The sequence below is a fragment of the Galleria mellonella genome, unplaced genomic scaffold, assembly GCF_026898425.1.
Source record: "Galleria mellonella isolate WM207_F2 unplaced genomic scaffold, CSIRO_AGI_GalMel_v1 utg116, whole genome shotgun sequence".
NCBI lineage: Eukaryota > Metazoa > Arthropoda > Insecta > Lepidoptera > Pyralidae > Galleria > Galleria mellonella.
In genome coordinates this window covers 3,481,522-3,505,203 of record NW_026441978.1, presented here as the reverse complement: position 1 = coordinate 3,505,203, position 23,682 = coordinate 3,481,522, and the positions used below count along the sequence as shown (strand labels likewise).

At 32.2% G+C, this 23,682-nt stretch overlaps 5 protein-coding genes across 6 annotated transcripts in view; 3 read left to right on the top strand and 2 right to left on the bottom strand.

Moving 5' to 3' along the window:
* The first annotated feature begins 82 nt into the window (after positions 1 to 82).
* LOC113511088 (developmentally-regulated GTP-binding protein 2) lies at positions 83 to 10,345 on the top strand. The gene is made up of 8 exons (XM_026894677.3): positions 83 to 367; positions 988 to 1,148; positions 2,209 to 2,379; positions 2,996 to 3,139; positions 4,271 to 4,378; positions 4,836 to 4,993; positions 6,069 to 6,195; positions 7,103 to 10,345. The coding sequence occupies exons 1-8, from the start codon at positions 304 to 306 to the stop codon at positions 7,262 to 7,264; spliced, it is 1,095 nt and encodes a 364-aa protein (XP_026750478.1). The 5' UTR covers positions 83 to 303; the 3' UTR covers positions 7,265 to 10,345.
* Positions 10,333 to 14,305, bottom strand: LOC113511155 (ER membrane protein complex subunit 3). The gene is made up of 5 exons (XM_026894765.3): positions 14,000 to 14,305; positions 13,599 to 13,737; positions 12,518 to 12,635; positions 11,675 to 11,836; positions 10,333 to 11,142 (listed from the first exon to the last, which is right to left on the bottom strand). The coding sequence occupies exons 1-5, from the start codon at positions 14,146 to 14,148 to the stop codon at positions 10,976 to 10,978; spliced, it is 735 nt and encodes a 244-aa protein (XP_026750566.1). The 5' UTR covers positions 14,149 to 14,305; the 3' UTR covers positions 10,333 to 10,975.
* Positions 14,306 to 15,110: 805 nt separating this feature from the next.
* LOC113513881 (endonuclease III-like protein 1) lies at positions 15,111 to 18,477 on the top strand. Of its 2 annotated transcripts, none has more exons than XM_026897866.3 (5): positions 15,111 to 15,734; positions 16,710 to 16,844; positions 17,077 to 17,247; positions 17,334 to 17,493; positions 17,638 to 18,477. In XM_026897866.3, the coding sequence occupies exons 1-5, from the start codon at positions 15,492 to 15,494 to the stop codon at positions 18,351 to 18,353; spliced, it is 1,425 nt and encodes a 474-aa protein (XP_026753667.2). In that variant the 5' UTR covers positions 15,111 to 15,491; the 3' UTR covers positions 18,354 to 18,477. The 2 variants fall into 2 exon arrangements, with proteins under 2 accessions (XP_026753667.2, XP_031765355.2); XM_031909495.2 differs by having other exon boundaries at positions 15,623 to 15,756.
* On the bottom strand, positions 18,350 to 20,457 carry LOC113512672 (nucleolar protein 12). The gene is made up of 3 exons (XM_026896596.2): positions 20,249 to 20,457; positions 20,046 to 20,151; positions 18,350 to 18,979 (listed from the first exon to the last, which is right to left on the bottom strand). The coding sequence occupies exons 1-3, from the start codon at positions 20,320 to 20,322 to the stop codon at positions 18,491 to 18,493; spliced, it is 669 nt and encodes a 222-aa protein (XP_026752397.2). The 5' UTR covers positions 20,323 to 20,457; the 3' UTR covers positions 18,350 to 18,490.
* Positions 20,458 to 21,145: 688 nt separating this feature from the next.
* Positions 21,146 to 23,682, top strand: part of LOC113522130 (TATA-binding protein-associated factor 172) — a 64,366-nt gene continuing 61,829 nt past the window's right edge. The window contains exon 1 of the mRNA XM_052894720.1: positions 21,146 to 21,301. The gene's annotated coding sequence lies outside the window, so the exon portion shown is untranslated. The remainder of the gene's footprint in view (positions 21,302 to 23,682) is intronic.

Here is a 23,682-nt window from a genome sequence, read left to right as displayed (position 1 = left end):
TTCCGTTCGATGTGAAGTGAGCTACAAATCGCTGTCATTGTTATTCCTGCACTCCTACCAATGTGTCAATGTCAAAAACGTTGGTACTTGTAGGTACTTATTAATCACTATAAAATAAATAGTTAACCTAACTTTTGAATTTCCTTTCATATAATTGCAATTTGAACTGTTATTATTAGCTTTTCACTTTATTCGTTTGAAATGTTTATCTATATAAAATAAACTTGAATGTTTAAATAATCTAAAAAGCATTTGATAAAAGTAGTTTCCTTTTGTGTTAAATAGTTTTAAAATAGTGCAAACATGGGTATTTTAGAAAAAATATCAGAAATAGAAAAGGAAATCGCCAGAACACAGAAGAATAAAGGTGATCTATCATATAACCTTTTTCAATTGCGTTATATATTCGGCACAAATTCAATTCATAATACTTCACATTTGATTATTTTGTGACTTAGTAAGCAAATTTATTTAGATCTATCTGAAAGCTATTTTGTTACCACTTGATTACAATCCCGTGTATTATTGATGACAAATTGTAGTAATTAATAGTATTTGCTAAAAGCTAGGATTGCTTGATTGATCTTTTCATATAAGCAATAATAATACAGTTAGTTGCCAAGTCTTAGGTGATACCACTTTTTGAATTAGTGGTAAAATGTACTTATCATAAGAATCTGTGTCTTGAACAGAGAGGATACATAATACTAACAATTTTATTAACAAACCCTAGGGAAATAAATAATAAATAATAATAATAATTAAAGTGATGTGATATCATATATATATATATATATGGAGGTCTCTTCTACGGACAATGAAATATTGTAATTAATCAGTTTTGATGTTTTAGTTAGCATTAAAATACAAGAGGTATATTTGAATAAGATATGAAATGTGTTTGTAAGTGGCACAGTATATACCGTGAAAACCATATTCCATCAAATTAAATTATATGGCCAGTAATATAAGTTTATTTTTGTTCAGCAACGGAGTACCACTTGGGTTTATTGAAGGCAAAGCTAGCTAAGTACCGTTCACAACTTCTGGAACCTTCTAAGAAAGGTGGAGAAAAAGGGGAGGGCTTTGATGTACTAAAATCTGGTGATGCCCGAGTGGCTCTTATTGGTTTTCCATCTGTGGGCAAGGTGAGTTCACATTGTTAAATATCAGTTATCAATAATCTTAGCAATATAACAAAATTGTAACTAGAAAATGTCTATATTATGGGAGATATTTAAGAAAAATAATATCTTAGAAGGGAGGGGGGTGCTTAAAAAAATTTAAAATAAATTGATGTGAGAATCTTAATAACAACAAAAGAAGTCAAAACAATATTTTTTAGAAGTTTTATCAGTCTGTGTGTCTATCTATCTGTCTGTATGTTTGTTTTGGCATCATGCAAAAACTGGTGTATGTTTTATTTTGATAGGCCACATAGAAGCTCTCTATTTTGTTAGTTTTCCTACTTTAAAAATTTATGTCTATGAAAGTAGCATATAAAAACTTTTTTTTTTAATGGGTGACAATGGTATGGTAACCCTATCTGCGCTATGGGTATACACTGGCAGGGCACCAGTGAGAAATGACTGATGAGGATGAAAGCAGGTCAGTTAGCCCATCTTGACAAATTCAACTAGAATTAATCACATTGGTTCCCAGGGGGAAACATGTGGAGGTCGACCTGACAGGGTATATTGCTAGTAATGAGGCTGTTTGACCCCATTACGAACAATCATTTTCCCCCCATAAAAAATTAGTAATGGAGATGACAATGGAATGTAGAAAACAAGTGTTTTTGCCAATAATTTCAACATTCACAACAGAGTTCTATCTAGGGGCAACAAATGTTTTAAAAGGTTGAACATGAAATAGTAATCTCATTGGGACTATGAATACTTCCTGTAAATGCCTTTAAATTAAAAGATTTTTTATTTTACTTTAAAAGGGAAACATACAATATCTAAAACATATAAATAGTATACACAACCATAACATAAATCAGTGAAATTTCCACAATAAATTAATCAAATAAATGAAAGCAGATGATTAACATAAATAAATAAAATATCTAGAGAATATCATAATTTTATCTTTTTTTTTTATATCATAATATGTTTTAAGAAACAGAAATTAAGACTTAATGTTAACAGGACTGAAATATATAATTTTGGAATTTCCTAATCTTGTATCAACTTATATTTTCAGTCCACATTACTGTCAACCCTAACACACACACACTCAGAGGCAGCAAGCTATGAATTTACAACTCTAACATGTATTCCTGGAGTAATTGAATACAAAGGTGCTAACATACAACTGCTCGATTTACCTGGTATTATTGAAGGCGCTGCCCAGGGCAAGGGTAGAGGAAGACAGGTAATTTTACTACTATTAAAGTTACAGTTTAAATAAGTATTTATCACAATAATATAAAACTTTGAATAGAGAACAGGTTGACTTTTTTTTATGTTAATAGAATAGTAACCCCTTTTGTACTATTTTATTGCATTGGTGGGGCACTAGTATGAAATGATAGGTGAGGCTGAAAGCAGGTTAATTAGCTTATTGTGATGAATTCATCAATAATTAACCACAATGGTTTCCAAAGGGAACCATATGGAAGTCGACTTGATAGGGTATATTGCTAGTAATGGGGCTATTTGATCCCATTACTAACAATCCCTTTCCACCCTGCAACGAGGGATATCAGATGGAGAGACGAGGCTGATCTATCGGTGCAGATGATCATGCATGCATGATGCAATTAGACCCCATGACTAACATTTCTTTCCTGCCTATCACAGTGAGTTCTGTAACTGGACTTTATCTCTGCTGTTACTCTGCCAGTATATTCCAACAGCTCAGACAGGGTTACCATTCCGTTTCATCAGATTGAAAAAAGTCCTTATATCTACTTTTAAATGCTTTTACACCAAGATTTTACTAAATGACTTTACACCAATAAACTCATTGAAAATCTTCTATGGTACAGGTAATAGCAGTAGCTCGCACGGCTGATCTGGTGCTCATGATGTTGGATGCGACCAAGCCATATGTGCATCGACAGCTGCTGGAGAAAGAATTGGAAAGTGTCGGTATCAGGCTAAACAAGACAAAGCCCAATATATATTTTAAGGTAATTCCAAAATGACAATATTATCTTTTTTTTTAAACTTAGCACAATTAATAAATAATTTCAGTAATAATATACATGATGTAAGGGACAGGTTGGCAAAAACTGAAACAATTAATTCAGACCATTATTCTGAACTGAAAATCATTGAAAATTCTTCCTAGAAAATTTCAAAATTGTTTCCTATTTATTACATTTAAAATCATGTATTTCATGATATGTATTAATATAAAGAAATAACAATGTTTCATAATGAAATACTGTGAAAAACAAAAAACAACAATGTAATATTCGTATTAAAATCCAACCACGAAGCGCGGAATCATTTGCGCAACGTCAACGCCACAATCGTACGAAAACTACTTACGAAGAAGCATTACTGATTTGTAGTATAGTACGCGCTGTAGGTATCGGGCGTCATGTCGATCGTAAAATTTAAAATACATTGCGCGGTGTCAAAACAAAGAATCGTTAATTATATGTAGTGTGATGCATTTCAGTAGGAAGATGATTCAGATTCATCAGAATCGGCTGTTTTCGTTTTGACCAACCTGTCCCTTCCACCCTGTATAATCACTATTATGAACCATATTCTATTTATCTACATCAGCTTATTTATTTATTCATAGGAAAACCAGGGCTACACTACAGCAAATAGATACAGTTTTAGGATAACAAAATAAGCCACTAATAGGTTTTCACAAGTAGCAACAATATAGATACAAGACGCTGCACACAAAGCTACAAAAATAGGAGTTAACAAAAAAAGTGAACAAACAAAAAAGAACAAATAAAAACAAAATAATAATAATAATGATAAGTAAAATATAAAAAATAAAGATTAAATGTCAATATTTGACCAAAATATGGCCTTTTCATCCATACAATAGTAATTAAAACTGACTATGAATAAAAAAATTGCTTACTCAGTTGGTTTCTCACTGATATTATATTTTTTGAAACTTAAAACTTATGTATTTCAATACTTGACTAAAGCTATATATATATATAATTAAATGCAATAACATTTGTTTTATAATGAAATACATTGAAAAGATTTAGCAAGATTGTTTTGAAATTTACACATTTAGTAGCAAATTAGGAAGCAGATGTATATTATAAAAAAAATTTCAGGTGAAGAAAGGCGGCGGTCTTTCTTTCAATTCGACCTGTCAGCTCACTAAAGTGGACGAGAAGATGGTGCAGATGATCCTGCATGAATATAAAATATTCAATGCCGAGGTAATTTTTTCAGGTTGTAATTATTTGTATAATCTCATCATCATCACCATATCATCGTTAACTGTCCACTGCTGAACATCGGCCTCCTCCACAAACGAGGTTTTACCAGTAGTTGCCACAATTGGCGGGCAGGTTGGCTTTTTTGTTTAAAGGGACACTGCTAAGTTTTATAATCTAATTTAGTATTTGTCAGTACCAGTTGTTGCTAAAACTTTCAGTCTCTTCATAATTTAAGAGTTTACCAACTTAATTCAAGATCTATGTAAATTATGTCAGTGTAAATACTGGAAATAATAATATCCCACCTTAATTATTTTTTTTTCTTTCCCTTAAAACAACAAAAGTGTTAGCTAATCTTACCAAACATATGTATTTTAGTTTTTATTTGTTCGTGTTTGTACATAAATTAGGTCCCACATTAAATATTCATTTCTTTTAAAGTAAATACAATTCCCAGGTGCTATTCCGCGAAGACTGTTCTGCGGACGACCTTATCGACGTGATCCTATCCAACCGCGTCTACCTGCCCTGCCTTTACGTATACAATAAAATCGACCAGATCTCCATACAAGAAGTTGACAGAATAGCACGGGAACCCAACTCTGTCGTAGTGAGGTATTTATATTGACATATCATCATATTAACATTCATTACAATATGTACCTATACAAATGTAAATGTAATAAAAATGTATTAAAAAAAGGAACTGTCGTTTTTTGTGGGTTCTCAAGATATACCAATATTCCGAACCCTAAAAAGTAATGTTTCTTTTTTTTATACAACTTAGAATGGCAAACAAGCTGACGGCCCACATGATGGAAAGTGGTAACTGTCGCCTATAGACATGAGCAGTACCATGGACATAACAGAGTATACTATTTCGCCCACGATAACTTCCATGAATTGCCATTCCTGAGGACTCAGTTCATTCCTGAGTACTTAGTTCAGACTTTACCCCCATATTATTTTCCAATATCTTGCAACCATGGGCTTCCAATATTTATGAGGTCATTGTATTTAGCAGGTCAATCACCCCTTTATTTTCAACTGACTTTAAAAAAAGAAGGTTCTTGATTTGGATGTATTTTTTATGTTTATTACCTCATCATTCCATCAGTTCAATTTATTTTAGAAGATTCTTCTTTTATCTGAAAGGAACTACTACTAATACTAACAGATGGGGGAAAGGGATTGTTAGTAATGGAGGCTGAGAATCCTATTGCTAGCAATATACCCAACCAGGTCGACCTCCTCGCGGTTCCCCCTGGAAACTATCATGGTAATAAACCATGATGAATTCATCATGATGGGCTAACTGGCCTGTGTTCATTCTTACCTATCACCCTTCACTGGTGCTCCGCCAGCGTATCCCGATAACGCAGGCGGGGTTACCATACCATTTTCATCCATCAAAAAAATAAGAAACTAACAGATTGGTCCCAAAAAAAATCGTATAGTTCAGTAGTTTAGTTTTTAGACTAAAATAATTGGTTTTGTCAAAATTAAAATCGATTATTTTTTGTGGGACACAATCTTGCTAGTTTAGGGTTGCCAGTTTGGCTTTCTTTATCTATATTGCAGAACCATTTGTCAACCAATTGACCAACCAACCAACCAATTGACCAACCATTGTCTCTTATAATTGTTGATTCTTCATCACATAGAAGTAATTGTTCCTTACTATTTCCAGCTGCAATATGAAACTGAATTTAGACTACTTACTGGAGACGCTGTGGGAATACCTATCCCTGATAAGAGTGTATACTAAAAAGCCTGGCCAACCGCCGGATTTCGACGACGGACTTATCCTGAGGAGGGTGAATATTATTTTTCTTTTATTTTTTTTTTTTTTATGCAACTTAGAATGACAAACAAGCTGTCGGCCCACCTGTTGGAAACCGGTAACCGTCGCTTATAGACATGAGCAGTATCATGGACGTAACAGAGTATACTGTTTCGGTTATGATATCCCCCATGCGTTGCCATCCCTGAGAACTCTGGTGTTATTCCTCTGTACCCTGTAAATTCACTGCCATATCCCACCCTTTCAAACCGAAACAGCCAAGCAAACACCTGCTTCACGGTAGAAACACGAATTAGACAGTGGCACACAAGCAAACGAGTAGAACTGAAATTGGCAAACAAGCTGACACCTCACCCGATAGAAATTGGTATAGATATGAACAGTACCACAACAATCAAAGATTACACATGTGTAACGGTTACATTATGCCATTCCTGAGAACCAAGATGTTCTTTTGTACCCTGTAATATCCCAAATCTAACCCTTCACATAAAGGATATAGGTGCCTAAACAGACACCTTTGTTCAAAGTTTTGTTCTCTTTATTGAGAAATACTGCACTCCTTAGATTTAACATCATAATTCTGTTTGAATGATAAAAATTAATTTAATCAACATAATAATGAACTGTACTTTACAGTAGTTTTGTATGTTTTTATATTATTTTTTTATACAGTAATCTACCATTCACATTGCTGGTGATACAGTTATATTTAGATATAAAACTATCATAATATATTCTATTACTATTTGTGAAAGGAATAATAAAAAAAAATATTTATTTATTAAACTTTAATACACCTAGAAAGAAAATGGCGGACTTAACACCATATGGCGTTATCTACCAGTAGACCGTTTAACAGAAAACATAATTGACGATTAAATATCTATTGTTCGTGCTCATAATATATTTGTTCTCAGGGCGTGACAGTGGAGCACGTGTGCCACGCAATCCACCGGACCCTGGCCGCTCAGCTCAAATATGCTCTCGTCTGGGGCACCAGCACCAAGTACTCGCCGCAACGGGTCGGCATCCAGCACTTAGTACACGACGAGGATGTTGTTCAACTCATCAAAAAATAGTATATTGTCCTTGTATTGATATAAGTTACACGAACAGTCGCTATCTACATTTATAACACGGTAACTTCATGCGCGGTACGACTGTGGGGAGACGTAAAAAAACACGTGTTCATACATATACTCCTCGTATATGTATGAACACACATGCCTTTTTTCTCATTATTTTATCCATTACACATAAGACTAAGGCTAATGTATCTTCGGCCGCATAACAACCTATCAACGAGGGCTGACTGCTGAGTATAGCGCATCACATAAGAATACGCGCATTGCGACGTTGCCGATTAACTGTCGACGGAAAATCGGTACGCGTACGACCGAACAGAGGCGCCAGCGTTTCATAGCGTTACGTTCACTTAATGACCGAAAATCGGCCCGATGTAGTGTTAGTTTAAAATCAGCGTAGTCCGACGTAGTGCGGCGAAGAGTTACAGACGAAAATGGTCGCAGCGCACAATCGCCACCATATGCAGTTTCTTAATTTTTGAAATTATAACGATCGCCCCGTCCCGGCTTCGCACGGGTGCAATATTCGTTTGTGTAGCTTTTAAACTGTTCAACACATTTTAGTAAGGCTGGTAGTTTAGCAAGTGTGATACGTACTGCACAAATATACTCTAAGATTTTAAAATAAACGGCCTATTTAACAGTTTTATGTGCGCGCGTTTATACATATAGTTCCTTCTGTGTCCCGCCTACTATTCTCGCACGGCCAATGGCAGCGATAATGCAATTATTTTACCAACTTATTGTTTTTATTTCACATTATCTTCTGACCAACTGCATCAATAAACATGCTGTAAAAAGTAAATTTTATCTCCATGAAATTTCCATTTTGATTTATTTTTATAAGAACTTGTAAAGTATACGTCAAACCTGTATCCAAACTTACTCTTGTATTATTTATTTTACTTTTAACAAAAACCATTTTTTGGCTGAGATATTAAACTTAAATATATGGTGTCGCGGACATTTTTGTAAAGCTAAAAGTAATGAATATTTTATTAGAGATTTTATTCCTTTATTTTAAAACATTCAGGCAATGCACATGGTGTGCGTTGCATTATAAATTTTTTACCTACTTCAGTTACATTTATTGTGATTAATTATTGAAAATATATACTTATAAAAATGAAAAATAGCCCTCAGGGATACTTTACTATCATTTCAGGCATTATCCGTCCACTGCTGGACGGATAATGCCTGAAAGCTTCCCCCATAGACTGCCATAAAGAAAGGTCCTGAGCCACCTGCATCCACTGACTCCCTGCAACGCATTTCAGGTCGTCACTCCATCTAGTGGGGGGTCGTCCTACACTGCGTTTACCCGTACGCGGTCGCCACTCAAGAACATTTCTTCTCCATCGGTTGTCGGTTCTTCGAGCTATGTGACCAGCTCATTGCCACTTCAGCTTGCTTATCCTTCAGACTATGTCGGTTATTTTGGTTCTTTTGCTGATATTCTTGTTTCGGATTCTATCACGCATAGAGACTGAGCATAGCCCTCACCATAGCCCGCTGAGTAACTCGTAGCTTTTGCATACAGGCAATCGTGTAGGACCATGTTTCGGTTCCATAAGTCATCAACAAGCAATGGTTAAAGATCTTCGTCTTCAAATTCTGAGGTATTTTGGATGAAAAGATGTGGCGTAGTTTCCCGAACGCTGCCCAGTCGAGTTGGATTCATCGGTTGACCTCTCGGTTGAAGTTGGACTTACCCATTCGAACAACTTGTCCCGAATATATACATACTCATCGACAACTTCGAGCATAGTGTTCTCAATCGTAACCAATATAGGTGTGACCATGGACGTTAGACATGATCTTAACCCTTTTAGTGCCATTGATTTTTACTCATATCTACTTAAAAATGCCAAAGAAATCTTTGTCGTGTTGATGTCATTTACCCTTGTACAGCAAGCTAAACAGCGACTGATTTCACGAACGCTGTGACGCTCGTGGCACTTTTAGTTGCAATGCGCACGAGCGCGATGACACTCGTCGGCACTCAAAGGGTTAATCTTGTCCATGTTCATCTTAAGACATACCTGTTGAGAAACACTTGAGTTCCTTGAGCATGGTAATCAGATCCTCCAGGGATTCCGCCATAGTTACTATGACGTCGGCAAGTGAGTAATGTATTCGCCATTGATGTTAATACCATATCTATATATTCCAAGAGTTTGAAAACATTTTCCAAATGCAGCTGTGAATTTTGTTCCAATGCAGCTTTATAATATTAGTACAGATTAAACGTAATTTAAACTAGTTTACATGACATAGACTTCATCAGTTTAAAAAAAAAAAACATGGTTTCATGAAAACAAATTCTTTCACATTATGAAATTATATTTTATAAATTAGGCCTAAGTCCTCTTCACCACTTCGTCGGACTGCGCTAATCCTCCCCCCCCCCCCCCCCACATACCGCACACGAATACGATGCGCCATAATATACTCGACCAACTTTTCCTGATACAATAATGGACTATGTAATAAATAAATTACATAAATATGTATTATTTATCTACAATATTATACCTAATTATTGTTTTCATAATATGGTTTTTATGCGATTATGAATTTTATTTTTAAGGTCTGTTTAACACTGGATGGTAATGTAGTAAGTATATAATGTGTTACCTTTCCTTTTCGTGCCGAGTATGTGGTAGGAATCATAGGGGTCAACCATAAAATGATATTCTGAAAATGAATTTTCGGAATGAAGCTCATTATTTCGTTCGTCATAAATCCTACCATTAAAATTCAAAGGAACGATACTTTAATATTTTGAAACGGTATGTATTATGTCTTTTTAACATGAGATTTGTGTTTCATTCGGCCCCAATATTTCGGAAAACATTTCACTATACGACATAAATTCGAAATTTCATTTCATGGTAGACCCTATGGTGTGAACATTTTTGTTACGAACGTGCAACCAACTTTGTTATCAACCAATAATGCGCATGATGCAGTTTTATGTTATATGCTTTTATTTTAATAAATATGTTTGTACAGGTTAAGCCATTGTACATACTCGATTTACTTTTGCATTGGAATAAAACTTTTATTAATGCATATATTGTTTTATTAAATTAAATAACATTCCCTTGTACACATATAATAAAACATTTATTTAATTATCTAATAATGTATTGATATCAACAATTACGGAAATACATTGTAATGTAAAATTGCAGTGGGAAAGGGATTGTCAATAATGGGGTCTAATAGCCCCATTGCTAGCAATGTATCCTATCAGGTTGACTTCCACGCGGTTCCCCCTGAAACCGTAGTGGTTAATTGTCGTGGCATTCTTCACGATGAATTCTCTCACTGGTGCCCCGCCAGCGTATACCGATAGCGCATTACCACCCATTAAAAAAAATATATTTGCAAATGTTTTAAACATTTGTATTACACTAAAATTTGTATTAAAAAAATTAAATGCATAGTAACAAATAAAAAACATTTCTCGAGGTGCAACTTTAAGGCAGATCCCAAGCTACGTCAAACCAGATGAGTGCTAGAGGCAAAATAGTTTGCCCGGGGCGACAAAATTGCTAAATCCTTTTTTAAATTCTGCACATTCTTTAACTAACATATTCGGTGATAATGTTTGTTACACATTTACTGATATTTTCACTTCGATAAGAGACTTGTATTTACAGTCTAAATCCATCTCGTAATCATTTGTTTAAGTTATCACTATTTCTCAGTAGTGAGCAAATCCGCTTCAACATTGGCAAGCGCCCACTTATGCTCGGTGATCTCCAGAGCCTCCCACTCTGCTTTGAAGGCGGCCTTGGGGTCCGGAGGCATCGCCATCGCTGCTCCGGACATTTGCTCTTGCATTATCTTCGACTGGTCAGCAGCTGAAAATGTTTTTCAATAATAACTTGTTGTCACTAACGCAACTGCATATCTGTTATACGTGCTAGGTTAATATTGAAAGGACTTCTTTTTGTGCATTGTTGAGGCGGCTATGCCAAATTATTTAGATATACTCTTTGGCTTTCACTCAAACTAGAATTAAAATCTTAATTTTACGACGGTCTTTGCTATAGGATATCTTCATCAATGATCACCTGTTATTAGATGTTCTTTTTACCATTAAAAGAGTTAACTCTAAAAATTGAAGTAAATTTTTATTAAAATCAGTAAATACATTTGTATATATATAGTTGTTTGATGATAGCAAAATAATATTACGATTTGATGTCTGTATTTGTTTAAAAATTCATTCAAATTTCTTCAATTAATTGGTCGAGATTGAGTTATAAGCTATAAACTATAATATTTTAATATGAGAGAGATATATCTTGAGAAGCTTAATGCGGAAAAAATAGTCCAATTTACATTACATTACATTTAGTGTAATATTATAATCACGATAGTAAGACATACCATTGTTCTCTCCAAGTACGAGAGCGTAAATGGTGCGTAGACCGAATACGTTCAGAAAATACCAAGAGGCGGATGACACCCATGAGGCATCCAGGTGCGTAAGCTCCACACCTCGCTGCAACATCGGCTTAAACCGGAGTGTCAACGGGAATGGTACTTTGGCTAATGGACAAAGAAATTAAACACGTAAATTAAAGCAATTAACGGACACGTTGCACGAATGTACATGCGCGCGTCATTCTCACTCACACATACATACAATACTTTCGAATTGTAGTAAAATTATGATAGTATGACACTTTAGCAGTACCGCCACTCAAGTCTATAAGAGTGGTACATTAAGATCAGTAGGGCTAAATTATAACATCGGCCATGATTTGTCTTGAAATGATTTTAATTTTTGTTTTTTGGTCTTGAGGTGCTATGACTCTGAAGTTGGATGTTCTGGTCCATAGAGCTGTTCATGTCTATAGGTGATTGTTCCACCACATCCCACAAAGTATTTCTAATGAAACTCTTGTTTGCCATTACAAATTGTATAAGAAATTAAAACCCTTTCCAAAAGAAGACTAAGAAAGGTAGACCATTCATCTAAATGAGCTGGAAGTTCAGCTTAAGGAAACAATCTTTGTAAAAGGTGTAAAAGTAAGTGATCCTAGCTATACACCTTACACCTTAAATATCACAATATCATGCATCCCCAAGACTAGAATAAAATATTGCCTGTCTTTCTCCATATCAAATTTCATGGGGGAAAAAGGTAAACTCACTTTCATACTTGTAATATTAATTAACATTAAAAAAAAAGAGCAAATTATACATAGGTCTACAAATACTACTTACTTGTAAGAAAACCACTAAACATCCAGTTGATCCACCCACCAATGACAATCATGGGCAGCACATTGGTCACATTGCCTTTCAACATGTCTGTCATCATGCCGGGGTCTGTCATTGGATTCTAAAATTAAATATATACTTTTATAGAACTCCAAAGCGGAGATGCTTCTCAATTCAAATGTTTCTATGATAGACAAACATTCGACAAACAACCAATTTAACTAAATTAATGTGATTATGTATCACAGAAATATAATCAAAGAAAAACACACAAAAAATAAAGTATAAAAATACTAATTTATTTATTTAATAAAATATATATATATATATATATATATATACATATATATTTATATATATACTTAAAATATATATAAGTATATGATATTTCTGTCATATCTGAATTGATTTTGATAATTCTTTTTGTCCTGTTGTTACAACAGAGCAAAGTTTTAAATTATATTTATAATTTATTCATTGACATAATGTGCCTCTACCCGTCTATAATTGCAAAATAGTTGGTGCTAGTACAGAAAATGTCCATGTGGATAAGAACAACAGAGTTATAATATTCTTTTAGGGAAATAAATGAAATATAAAATTAACTAACATTCACTGTGGAACGAGCTTCAATTATGTCTTAGAATTTACTAGTATGGTAAATCAATTTTTATTTAAAAAGTAGCAACAATGAAATTTTTGCTCATTATTAGCTAAAATTGCAGTCTGAAGGGGTGGTAGTATTATTTATTATTTTATTTATTGAGAATTAGATTATTTTATATGTAACTTACAAGTGCAATAAAGAATATATATAAATAGAAATAAAAACAATGTATTCAAAATCAAGTGTGCCTTAATAAAAAAAAACACTAAGGTGACAAACTAGTGAACGGCTCATCTGATGATAAGCAGTTACCATAGCCTGTGAACACTTGCGAATACCAGATGCATTACATGCACTGTTCTTATACTAAAAAATTTATTTAACTTTTTAAGAGTTAATTACTAAAAAACTTATTTAAGAAATAATACAATAAATTATATTTTGAAATAAAGCTATATATATGTACAGTCAATATACCTGTGAAGTAGCAGCACGTTTTTGCACTTTAAAATAACCAGTTTCCTCATTGTTGAACCAGTGGCGGCGCATTGCAAATGACTGCCGTGGCAAGTACTTGCCGTTCTCACGGAGTAGCCTGGCTCTTATCATCACTTGACTGTAATGAAAATATATTTTGGGAATAAAGATACAAAATGGCAAAGAAATACAAGACATGGAGTCTTTTCCATTTACAGGATCATATTAGCCTATTATTAAGACGATACAGGCAGCTAGGCAGTATAGGTCAGTATTTCATATTCTTTTTGTATGAATTAGTGTATAGCACTTGGTGTCTTATATATTAAAATATTACGTTAATTGTTATAGGTATATGATAAAGTATTTTATTACTAGATTGGGTATTTTAAAGATATTACCTGTCTTGAACTTGAATAAGTTCAATTTTCTTCTGAGAAGATAAAATGATAGATACATAGTGTCTTACTATTCCGACGAGAAATGTGATGATTACTATAGGAAGAAACACCCATAGTCGTATATTTGGATCAAGAAGTAATTCTACCATGTTGATTTATACATAAAATGTGTAAAATCTATGATAATAAATGCACATATAAACGAATAAATATATGTGCCTAATAAATAATTATTAAATTTGATTACAGTGACGGGTAGTCAGTCAGATAGTTTATTAGATTGATAAAATTTGACTGATATATGACTGACTACTGACTATAAGCGATAGTTTTGTGCTAGCTAATATAATATTGCCATATTAAAAAATAAATTTCACAAATTAAGTGACAATTATTCATCAAAAAGTTTTAACGGTATCAACACACATATACACATTATCTTTAGGAAAGATTCAAATTTAGCGATATTGTTATCTGCCTGATATTAATGTTATTTTAGTATTTATGTATTATTTATATATGATGGTGTATACAGTTTTTTTTATTATATGTTTAATTTTAACTAGGTACTGTTGAATTTTATTTTTAACTGTACTGTTTCTATAGTTTTCTTTCGGCAAATGTTAAATGTAAAAGATACCGCTATGGATAAGTCTACCACTTATACAAACATAATTATGTCTGTGGTCCATCATTGTATATTAAATTATTTTAATGTGTCTAATGTAAATTATCTACAATAAAGATTTTACCATACTATACAATGCTTACGTTCATTGCTACAATTGCTAATAAATATTACACATACACTTATGAATATAATGTGAGTTGTGATACCCTTAATACAGTTAAATACAATCGAATAAATCATCTACGAGCTTCTTTACCATTTTTAATGTATATTGATGGATGGATGTTTGCGGAAGACCAATAATATTATTTTATATTTAAATATTTTATTACGTGCGACGTTACAGAGAATATTTTAGTGCCAAGACAAAAGTATTCATTTTTCTAATTAATTGAACAGTAGGTCTTGACCGTGTATAATCTTTTTCTTACATATATTTATATATATGTGTGTCTATTCTATTTCTTCTGTGCACAGATTAGAGAGACTGAGAGACTATTGTACAAAGAAATCTTTACAATTTTCTACGCCAATGCAATTTGAATTTTGAATTGCGCCAAAAACCAAAACAAAAATAAGAAATTCACGCCTCTATGAGTAAAATAAAGTGGAAAAGTTCAATAATTTGAAAATAGATTGTTAAGTACAGAATTTATATATACCTACTCTATATGAATAATACTGCATCAGAAATTATACGAATAAAATAAATATTGTGTTATTGTTAGCTTAGCAGTGAAGTGAATATTTATTTTTATAGAAAGTATTCTGAAATCAATCCTAACGGTATCCATTGATCAAGTTTTGTATTTTATTTTACACTATACAGGAACTATTTATCTATTGAGATTTCTTAACAAAATGCCTCGTGGAAAAACAAAAAGTAATACCAAACAAACAAAAGTATCGGAATATCCAATGGATTTAAATAAACAATGTGATATTCAAAATAGTAATAATAAAACAAATAATGAGAAAAAAGCAGAGGAACATTCTTTACAAGAACCAAGTTCTAGTATTTCGGTTCCTGATTTGAGTCAATTTAAATTCGAGAAGAAACCACACATAAAGATAGAATTTGAAAAGGATTCTCCTGTGAAAGATGTAATATTTTCTTTAGCACATGGTTAGTGAGTAGTCTTAGGGGCATTACCGCAGGGCTTTCAAATAAGTAGCACTATTTAATGATCTCATAAATAAAATGCTGTAACATTAAGAATTATTAAAATTTTAGCTCATAATACTTTAAGGCTACACTCTAATCAAATTATTCTTTAGTTTTATTCATATCTTTATATCTTATTTATAGTTATTCATATGGCAGGAATATATTGATCAACCAGGACAAAAAGTAACCTTATTCTTCTCCTTTACAATACTTTGCATATGTCAAATTTGATAATTAATAGATAACATAGATTGATAGAGTGGTAAAGGCACCAAGAGGTGATAAACAAACATAATATTGGTAAGAATTTAACTTAAATATAAGTTTAATAAACAGTATCGTACATAATTCATTTAAAAGTACTATGCAAGCATTGTTGCTTATAGAATTCTTCAAATTAAATAATACTATGTTATAATAAAATTATGCCTATTTTATTTGACAATCTTTAGTAAATAAAACCTATATACATTATAAAATTAATTACATCCTTTATCACTGTATTTTATTCGCTGGAAGAGGTTTTTCAGACATAAGCCACCTTTTACAGATTGCAATTACAATATTTAGGTGTGAAAGATATGGTTTAATGGAAAGAAAGGGATTATCAGTAATGGGTATCTAATAGGTTCACTGCTGGCATTATATCTTATCATGTCAACCTCCATGTGGTTCCCACTGGAAACCATATTGGTTATTTTTTTGTGAATTTATCACTGTGGGCTAACTGATGTTTGATACTCATCTATCACTGGTGACCTGTCGGCATATACCAATAGAGCATGTGGGGTTACCATTCCATTATTACCACTCATTAAAAAAAATTGTTTAGTGAAAATTATTGGGTAATATTATGCTTTCTTGTTGGTCTAATATTAATTCAATATTTTCATTATTATGGACTTTTGCAGGAAACTAAAGGTTTATGGGAGCCACCAAATTGGAAGGAGTTTTTAGTCAACCTGAGAATCATGAGGTCAAATAATGATGCACCAGTTGATTCTATGGGATGTCATATGTCTATGGATGAGAATGCACCACCCAAAGTAAGTTAAATAGAATTGTTTGCTATATAACATGTTTGATAACAAAATTAGCAAAATGATATTAATATTTTAAATTCTGCAGTGGCATCTAACATATTTTATGTTGATTTCCAAAATACTTTCTTAGAAAAAAATATTCAGGTTTAGTACACAGTGAGGATACCTCTGACTGCTTATTTAGAAGTGTTATAACAATATTCTAATTAAACAGTGAATATAATTTACTTTTCAGGTATATAGATACCAAAGTCTCATATCACTAATGCTGTCTAGCCAGACAAAGGATCAGGTTACTTTTGCAGCCATGGAGCGTCTTAGAGCACGAGGTCTCACTATAGACAACATCTTAAATATGAGTGATGAGGAACTGGGTCAATTGATATATCCAGTAGGATTTTGGAAGGTAAAATATGTAATAAAAATATACATTTCCCAAATTATCTTAAGTTTAAGTTAAAATACTTATCACAAAATTTGAATTATTTACAGACAAAAGTAAAATATATAAAAAAGACAACACAAACATTGAAAGATCAATACAATAGTGATATACCAGATTCAGTAGAGAAACTTTGTAAACTGACTGGAGTGGGGCCGAAAATGGCACACATTTGTATGAAAGTTGCTTGGAATACAGTAACTGGAATAGGTAAATTAAACAAACTTATTATAATTATGATTTCAATGATATAAAACTTGTATAAACTCAAATACTTTAGTTATTTTCAACATTTCATGTCCACATATATACTTCATTAAAAAATTATATCCCATACACAAATTATTATTTCAGGTGTAGATACCCATGTACACCGAATCAGTAACAGGATTGGCTGGGTAAAGAAACCTACTACTACTCCAGAAGACACTCGTAAAGCCCTTGAAACTTGGCTACCATTTGAATTATGGAGTGAAGTAAACAACCTAATGGTAGGCTTTGGTCAAACTATTTGCTTGCCTATTAGTCCCATATGTAATGAATGTTTAAATAGAGACATTTGTCCATCAAGTGGTAAGGGCAGGAAGTCGCCAAATAAGAAAACACCAGTGATAAATAATGAAGAAAAAGAGGATCAATTTGATGAAAAAAAGGATCTTATTAAAAAGGAAATTGCTACTAAATCACACACACAAAAAATTATGCCTAGAAAATGCCAGCTGGGTGGTAATGATCTAGAACCAAAGAAAAACTTGAAAACGAATACAAATAAAGAAGTACAAAACCCAAATATTACAATAGAAACAGTAGAATGTGATTTACAAAATAATGAGAAAATTTTGAACACTCTATCTGCAGCAGATATTGAGATGGAAGATTTTAAAACACCTAAACAAGTACAAATGAGAGCTATTGAAAGTAAAATTGAAAACATTTCTCAGAATATTAGTAAGAACAAATCTCCATTAAAGAGAAAGTCCCTGAGAATTAAAAATGAACAAAAGAATGAAAAAATTGAAAATCATGGAAAACAGAAGACCAATAAGAAAAGTAAAGTTAACAGTAATTGAATTTTGATTATATATTTATAATTATTGAATGTGATAAACATATTAAAAGTAAATAGTAGTAAGACTACAACTACCTCATTCAGTGTTAATTTGATTTCAATAAAATACAATTTTTATTTTAAAATTGACTTATATTTTTAATGTTTCCTTCTGCCTAATTGCTTTTTAGACTTTTTTGGATCATTTTTTCCTTTCATGTGGTGTTTTTTCTGATGAGATTTCTTCTTGTTCTTAACTCTCTCCAATTTATTTTTCATTTGGAAAACTTTACTTTTCTGGACTTTTTTTGTTGCTTGTTTTTTCAGCAATCTTTTTACTTCTTTCTTTGTTTTTAATTTGTTATCTTGGGTTTCTTCTGTATCTGATTCCTCTGGTTCACTGCCTACATCTGAATCCATGCCTGGGATTTTCCGCATCAAATTATGACTTTTCTTTTTTTCTGTATTCTCATTAGCTACTTTAGGTTTATTTTCACCTATAACTAAATCTTTCTTTTGCAATGTATCAGACGAGAGCTCCACTATCTTAACATTTACATCCTCATCTTCATATTCTTCTTGTAGTAACTGTTCTATATCTGGTATTGGACGACTAGACAATACTAGTTTCTTGTATGATTCTTTATTCTGAAATTAAAAATCAATAGAAATATTATCCTATTATTCAACTAATATTATAATTGTGGAAATTTATGTTTGTTATTTAGTTACATTTAAATGGTACAATAGATACAAATGAAATTCAATTACATTTATCACAAGGGGCTTAATGACCTGATTTCATCACTTATCATGTATCATCACTCTTTAGCACCCCACCAGCAATAGTGCAATATCATTCTACTTCCATAAAAAAAAAAGTATATATAAAGTAGGTTATATGATATAGAATAAGTATATCAGAAGTTTGCCAGTGATGACAAACTTATTAAATAACTTTAGTCATGTTTATTATAACATTTTAGTTGTACTAATTTACCTCACAACTGAAATCTTTAAAATCCAAGATATACTTGGAATTCAGCATGATGGTTTCCAGGGGGGACCATGGGGAGGTTAACTTGGTTGGGTATATTGCTAGCTATCTAGCTAGTCTATCATGATGAATACACTAAGAATTCAACACGCTGGTTTCCAGAGGGGATAACAAGGATGTCGACCTGATAGGGTATATTATTAGCAATGAAACTAGTCGGCATTACCAAGAAACTCCCGCCCTGTATAAACACGTTTACGCATAGCCGAAAGCTCCACTTCTTATTCTAGGGTGGACACCTTGTTAATACTTTTTGGTTTGTCCAAAATTTAAATGCGGTGTGACACCTATTGCGTGTGTTGCCTAGCAATTGTTGACTGTCGTTTATTACGAAAATAGAAAATTAGTAGGTGATTTAAATACTATTTTATTTAAACATCAAGTGATATTGTGTGTTCATTTATATATATATTGTGTTATTTGTTTGGACCTTATAAACTGTATAAGTGAAATCTACTGACAATTCTGCTAATTCTTACTACCAATCTTTGAAGAGTTCCCTTACTGTTCAAGGAACAAGGTTCAAGGTACGAATATCTTTAAGTCACCTGACAATTTTGCGGCATATACCGAAAGCGAATTCCTGACAATTCTGTCCCTCTTCTAAATAGGGATCGATGGGCAACCTTTTCATGTAATATAGTCAAAGCAAAATACCTCTTGTTTTATTCTTCTTTTTTCATTCTTCAACAGTTGTTGCAATTCCTCTTGCGCTTTCTTTTTTCTTTCTAGTTTACGTTTTCGGAAACCACATAGAAATTCTCTGTAATTAATTACAATATGAATTTAGAATTAATTTTTTATTAATATTAATTACAAAAATAAATATAAATGTAAACAAAAATTAAAAGAGTAATCACTTTCGCTTGTTTTCATCGAAAACTAAATTAATTTTATTTTTCTTTTCATTGTTTTTATTTTTCTTTTTACCCATTTTTAAAATCAATTAATATTTACTTATTATACTAAATAAATATAATATAGGTAATAAAAAGTAGAAAGTAAGCAATAAAGCATGTGTTTTATTCTATCAACAAATGGAATTTAAGATTTCGGAAAGTGACTGACGTCTGATAGTCAATTGACAGACAACAAAGATCAATTCTTGAGAGCTAAGTTCGGAAATATGCGTACCAAAGATTTCGGATACCTACAAATTGAATATTTCTCTATTTGCGTTAAGTAGCTGAAAATTGCTCGATATTTACCTATATGCTATCTAACTTAGTTTTGGATATGTTTCCATTACTTAAAAGCAATCATCAAGAAAGGTAATGCTCCTTATGCAAAACGTTTTAGGAAATAAAATAACTATTACGAATTAATTTTATCTATTAGTATTAGGTGGCAAGTGGTGCTGCTATCAAAGAAAATTACATTTAACTCATTTGACACTAGAAAGCAATTGTACACAATTTTTCGACAATTATCAATTTTGTACAAAGTGTTTGCTGCATCTAAGGTTTTTTGTTATAGCAAAACAGCCTCTACATAGGGTATGTTAAAAAAATAAGTTTAATATCATAATTTCATAAAGTTGAATCTGTATAGTTTTATCCTTTTGCCTTTGTAATATGCATATTTATAACTATTCATCTTCTTACAACTTTTTTAATTTTGGCAGATTGCCAAGAATTTTTGAATTCTTTCCATGTGATTGGTTGAAATTTGTAATTATTATTTTTTATACACGGCGCAACAGCCAATCAGCGCACAACTCCACAATAAAGACGGACTCATCAGCAGCATGGCTGTCAGTATAAATTTGAAGCTTGAACGATGCGTTTCCTCTCGTCGCATTGGTTTTTTTTGTTTGTGCAATTTGACGAAAATATTATCGTGTGTGATGTTGTGTGGCATAAAATATGGAAAGATTTGGGTGCAGTGACCTGATATCTGCCTTGTCGTACAAGGTAAGCGTTATATATTAAGATTTATTGATGAATTATTATTACAAAAAGATAGATCACTGTTCTTCTGCACAACAAATTCAACGTAATTGTGACATTAAAAAACCAATCTGTATTAGCTACGTATGTGGTTTTCGTCACTTTTTCATTTCAGGCAATTCAAGGTCGTTTATACAGGTCTCGAATGTTAATGCGAGTGCAATATTTGGATTAATCAATATGATAATTCCTGCTCGGCCATATGTTAGCATGCGTGAAAGGGTCGTAATTTATTTAATTGTATACGTACCGTTAGCGTTGACTACTATCCAAGAAAAAGTATAGAATTATTTATGAAATATAATTCTATTGTTGATGGTAGGATCAAGTTATTAGAAAATAATTATATTTTCAAAATATTCTAGGTATAATTGGCTATGTAGTATTAATTCATCTTCATTAGCAAACAAAAGTGAGAGGAAACCGATACTTATATTGTTTTTCTTATTTTATGTTGTTTTATAAAATTCTTTTATTAGTATAATCTTTTGTTTTCTTCTCTCTTTTGTTAGCTTCTCTTTTTTCAAACTTTTACTATTAAGCAAAAAAAAAAAGAAATATTTAAATCAAATTATTTCTAGACTTACTGTTGGTTTTCTAGTTATTTTTACTGTTATATTATGATATGCAACAATTCAATAGATTTATTTGCATTTTGTCAGTCTGCTTATTGAATGGATTTGTATGATATTGGCTAGACCTTACACAGATAGATCATACCTTTGATTAGCACATACATTGTAGGGTATATATAATATTATCCTAATCTATTTAATCATCATTATAATAAATATTATGTTATAAATCTTATGAATATTTCTGGTCTAACAGATTGCAATATTATTAAATTCTAGTAAATTATATTTTACAATTTATTGAAAATTGTCTTATATTTTTAATCAAAGTGTTAGTAGTTGATAAAATATGCCACTCTGATGGACAGATTATCTGACAGTCGAACTATAATTTCTTTTTGTAACTTTTTGAAAATAGAAGAGCAATTGCTCTAATCCTATTGTAGTACAAAGCTTTTCCTATTTCAAAATTGTTGTCAAAATCACAGCAAATTAATTTCAATTTCTCAATCAGAGTTTATTCTAATGAACTAAATAAATCTAGTAACTTTCCACAAATTGTGAAGGTGGATAGGTGCAAGTCTATATATATTGAATATGGTGGATAAAGGTGCATATCTTGCAGCAAAAATACTAACAAAAAACAAATGTAATATTTCATGACCTGCTTTGTGGATGATACTGCTTTCTATATTCAATAAATAACAGATTGTTGTATAAATATAAATGCTTTAAAAATTCTATTAATTTTATTATGATTTAGGTTGTTCAATTTAAAGAAAATATATTATCTATGATATAATATATACAGTGCTTATTATGACCAATTTAACATTAATTAATTACTATGATTGGAGGGGAGTAGATTGTTGGTAATGAGGTTTGGCTGCCATATTGCTAGTAAAAGTATGGGTTCCAAGGAGAGCTACATAAAGGGCAACCTAACAGGAAGTATTGCTTAACTAATAAGCTATTACTGGGAAAAAGGAATTTTTAGTAATGGTAATAGTCTAACAGCCCACTTGCTAGCAATACAAAAATACAAATAAAATAAAAAAAATTAAAATATTGCTTATCAGGTCAGAAGGAATTGTTAGTAATGAAAATCTAAAAGCCTTTTTGCTAGCAATATACCCTATCAGGTTGACTTCCACATGGTTTCCCCTGGAACTTATTGTGGTTACCTCTTGTTAAATTCATTACTGGTTCCACAGCCAGTGTATACCAATCATGTAGCTGTGATACCAATAGATTTTCATCCATTAAAAAATCTGAACTTTAGGAACCATTTTAGTTCTTGTTTGCTGTGATAGGATAATTGAATTACTTTTATTCTCATCTATCATCTCTCACTGGTGCCCCGTCAGCATATTCTAATAGCACAGGTGGAGTTACAATGCCATTTATCACCCATTAATAAAAACAAACTTCTCCCTCGACATGGAGTTACATTGTGGTAGACCACACACTAGATTATAATGTTTTTTCTTATACAACTTAGAATGGCTAACAAGCTGATGGTCCACCTGATGGAAAGTGGTAACCGTTGCCTATAGACATGAGCAGTAGCATGGACATAACAGAGTATACTGTTTCGCCCATGATACCCCCCATGCGTTGCCATTCCTGAGGACTCAGGTGTTATTCCTCTGTACCCAGTAAATTCACGCCATATCCCACCCTTCAAACCGAAACACAGCCATGCAAATACAACTGCTTCACGGTTGAAACACGAATGGGACAGAGGTACCCAAGCAATCGACTTTTGTA

Excerpts from the sequence above, each read along its gene's own strand:
- LOC113511155 (XM_026894765.3), bottom strand. The coding sequence starts at position 14,148 with ATGGTAGAATTACTTCTTGATCCAAATATACGACTATGGGTGTTTCTT. Across the intron at positions 13,738-13,999 it reads CTTATTCAAGTTCAAGACAG|TCAAGTGATGATAAGAGCCA; the intron begins GTAATATCTTTA and ends TTTTCATTACAG. Across the intron at positions 11,143-11,674 it reads CGTACTTGGAGAGAACAATG|CTGCTGACCAGTCGAAGATA; the intron begins GTATGTCTTACT and ends AAACATTTTCAG.
- LOC113513881 (XM_026897866.3), top strand. The coding sequence starts at position 15,492 with ATGCCTCGTGGAAAAACAAAAAGTAATACCAAACAAACAAAAGTATCG. Across the intron at positions 16,845-17,076 it reads ATGAGAATGCACCACCCAAA|GTATATAGATACCAAAGTCT; the intron begins GTAAGTTAAATA and ends TTTACTTTTCAG. Across the intron at positions 17,494-17,637 it reads GAATACAGTAACTGGAATAG|GTGTAGATACCCATGTACAC; the intron begins GTAAATTAAACA and ends TTATTATTTCAG.
- LOC113511088 (XM_026894677.3), top strand. The coding sequence starts at position 304 with ATGGGTATTTTAGAAAAAATATCAGAAATAGAAAAGGAAATCGCCAGA. Across the intron at positions 1,149-2,208 it reads GTTTTCCATCTGTGGGCAAG|TCCACATTACTGTCAACCCT; the intron begins GTGAGTTCACAT and ends TTATATTTTCAG. Across the intron at positions 2,380-2,995 it reads GCAAGGGTAGAGGAAGACAG|GTAATAGCAGTAGCTCGCAC; the intron begins GTAATTTTACTA and ends TCTATGGTACAG.
- LOC113512672 (XM_026896596.2), bottom strand. The coding sequence starts at position 20,322 with ATGGGTAAAAAGAAAAATAAAAACAATGAAAAGAAAAATAAAATTAAT. Across the intron at positions 20,152-20,248 it reads TTCGATGAAAACAAGCGAAA|AGAATTTCTATGTGGTTTCC; the intron begins GTGATTACTCTT and ends AATTAATTACAG. Across the intron at positions 18,980-20,045 it reads AAAGAAGAATAAAACAAGAG|AATAAAGAATCATACAAGAA; the intron begins GTATTTTGCTTT and ends TTTTAATTTCAG.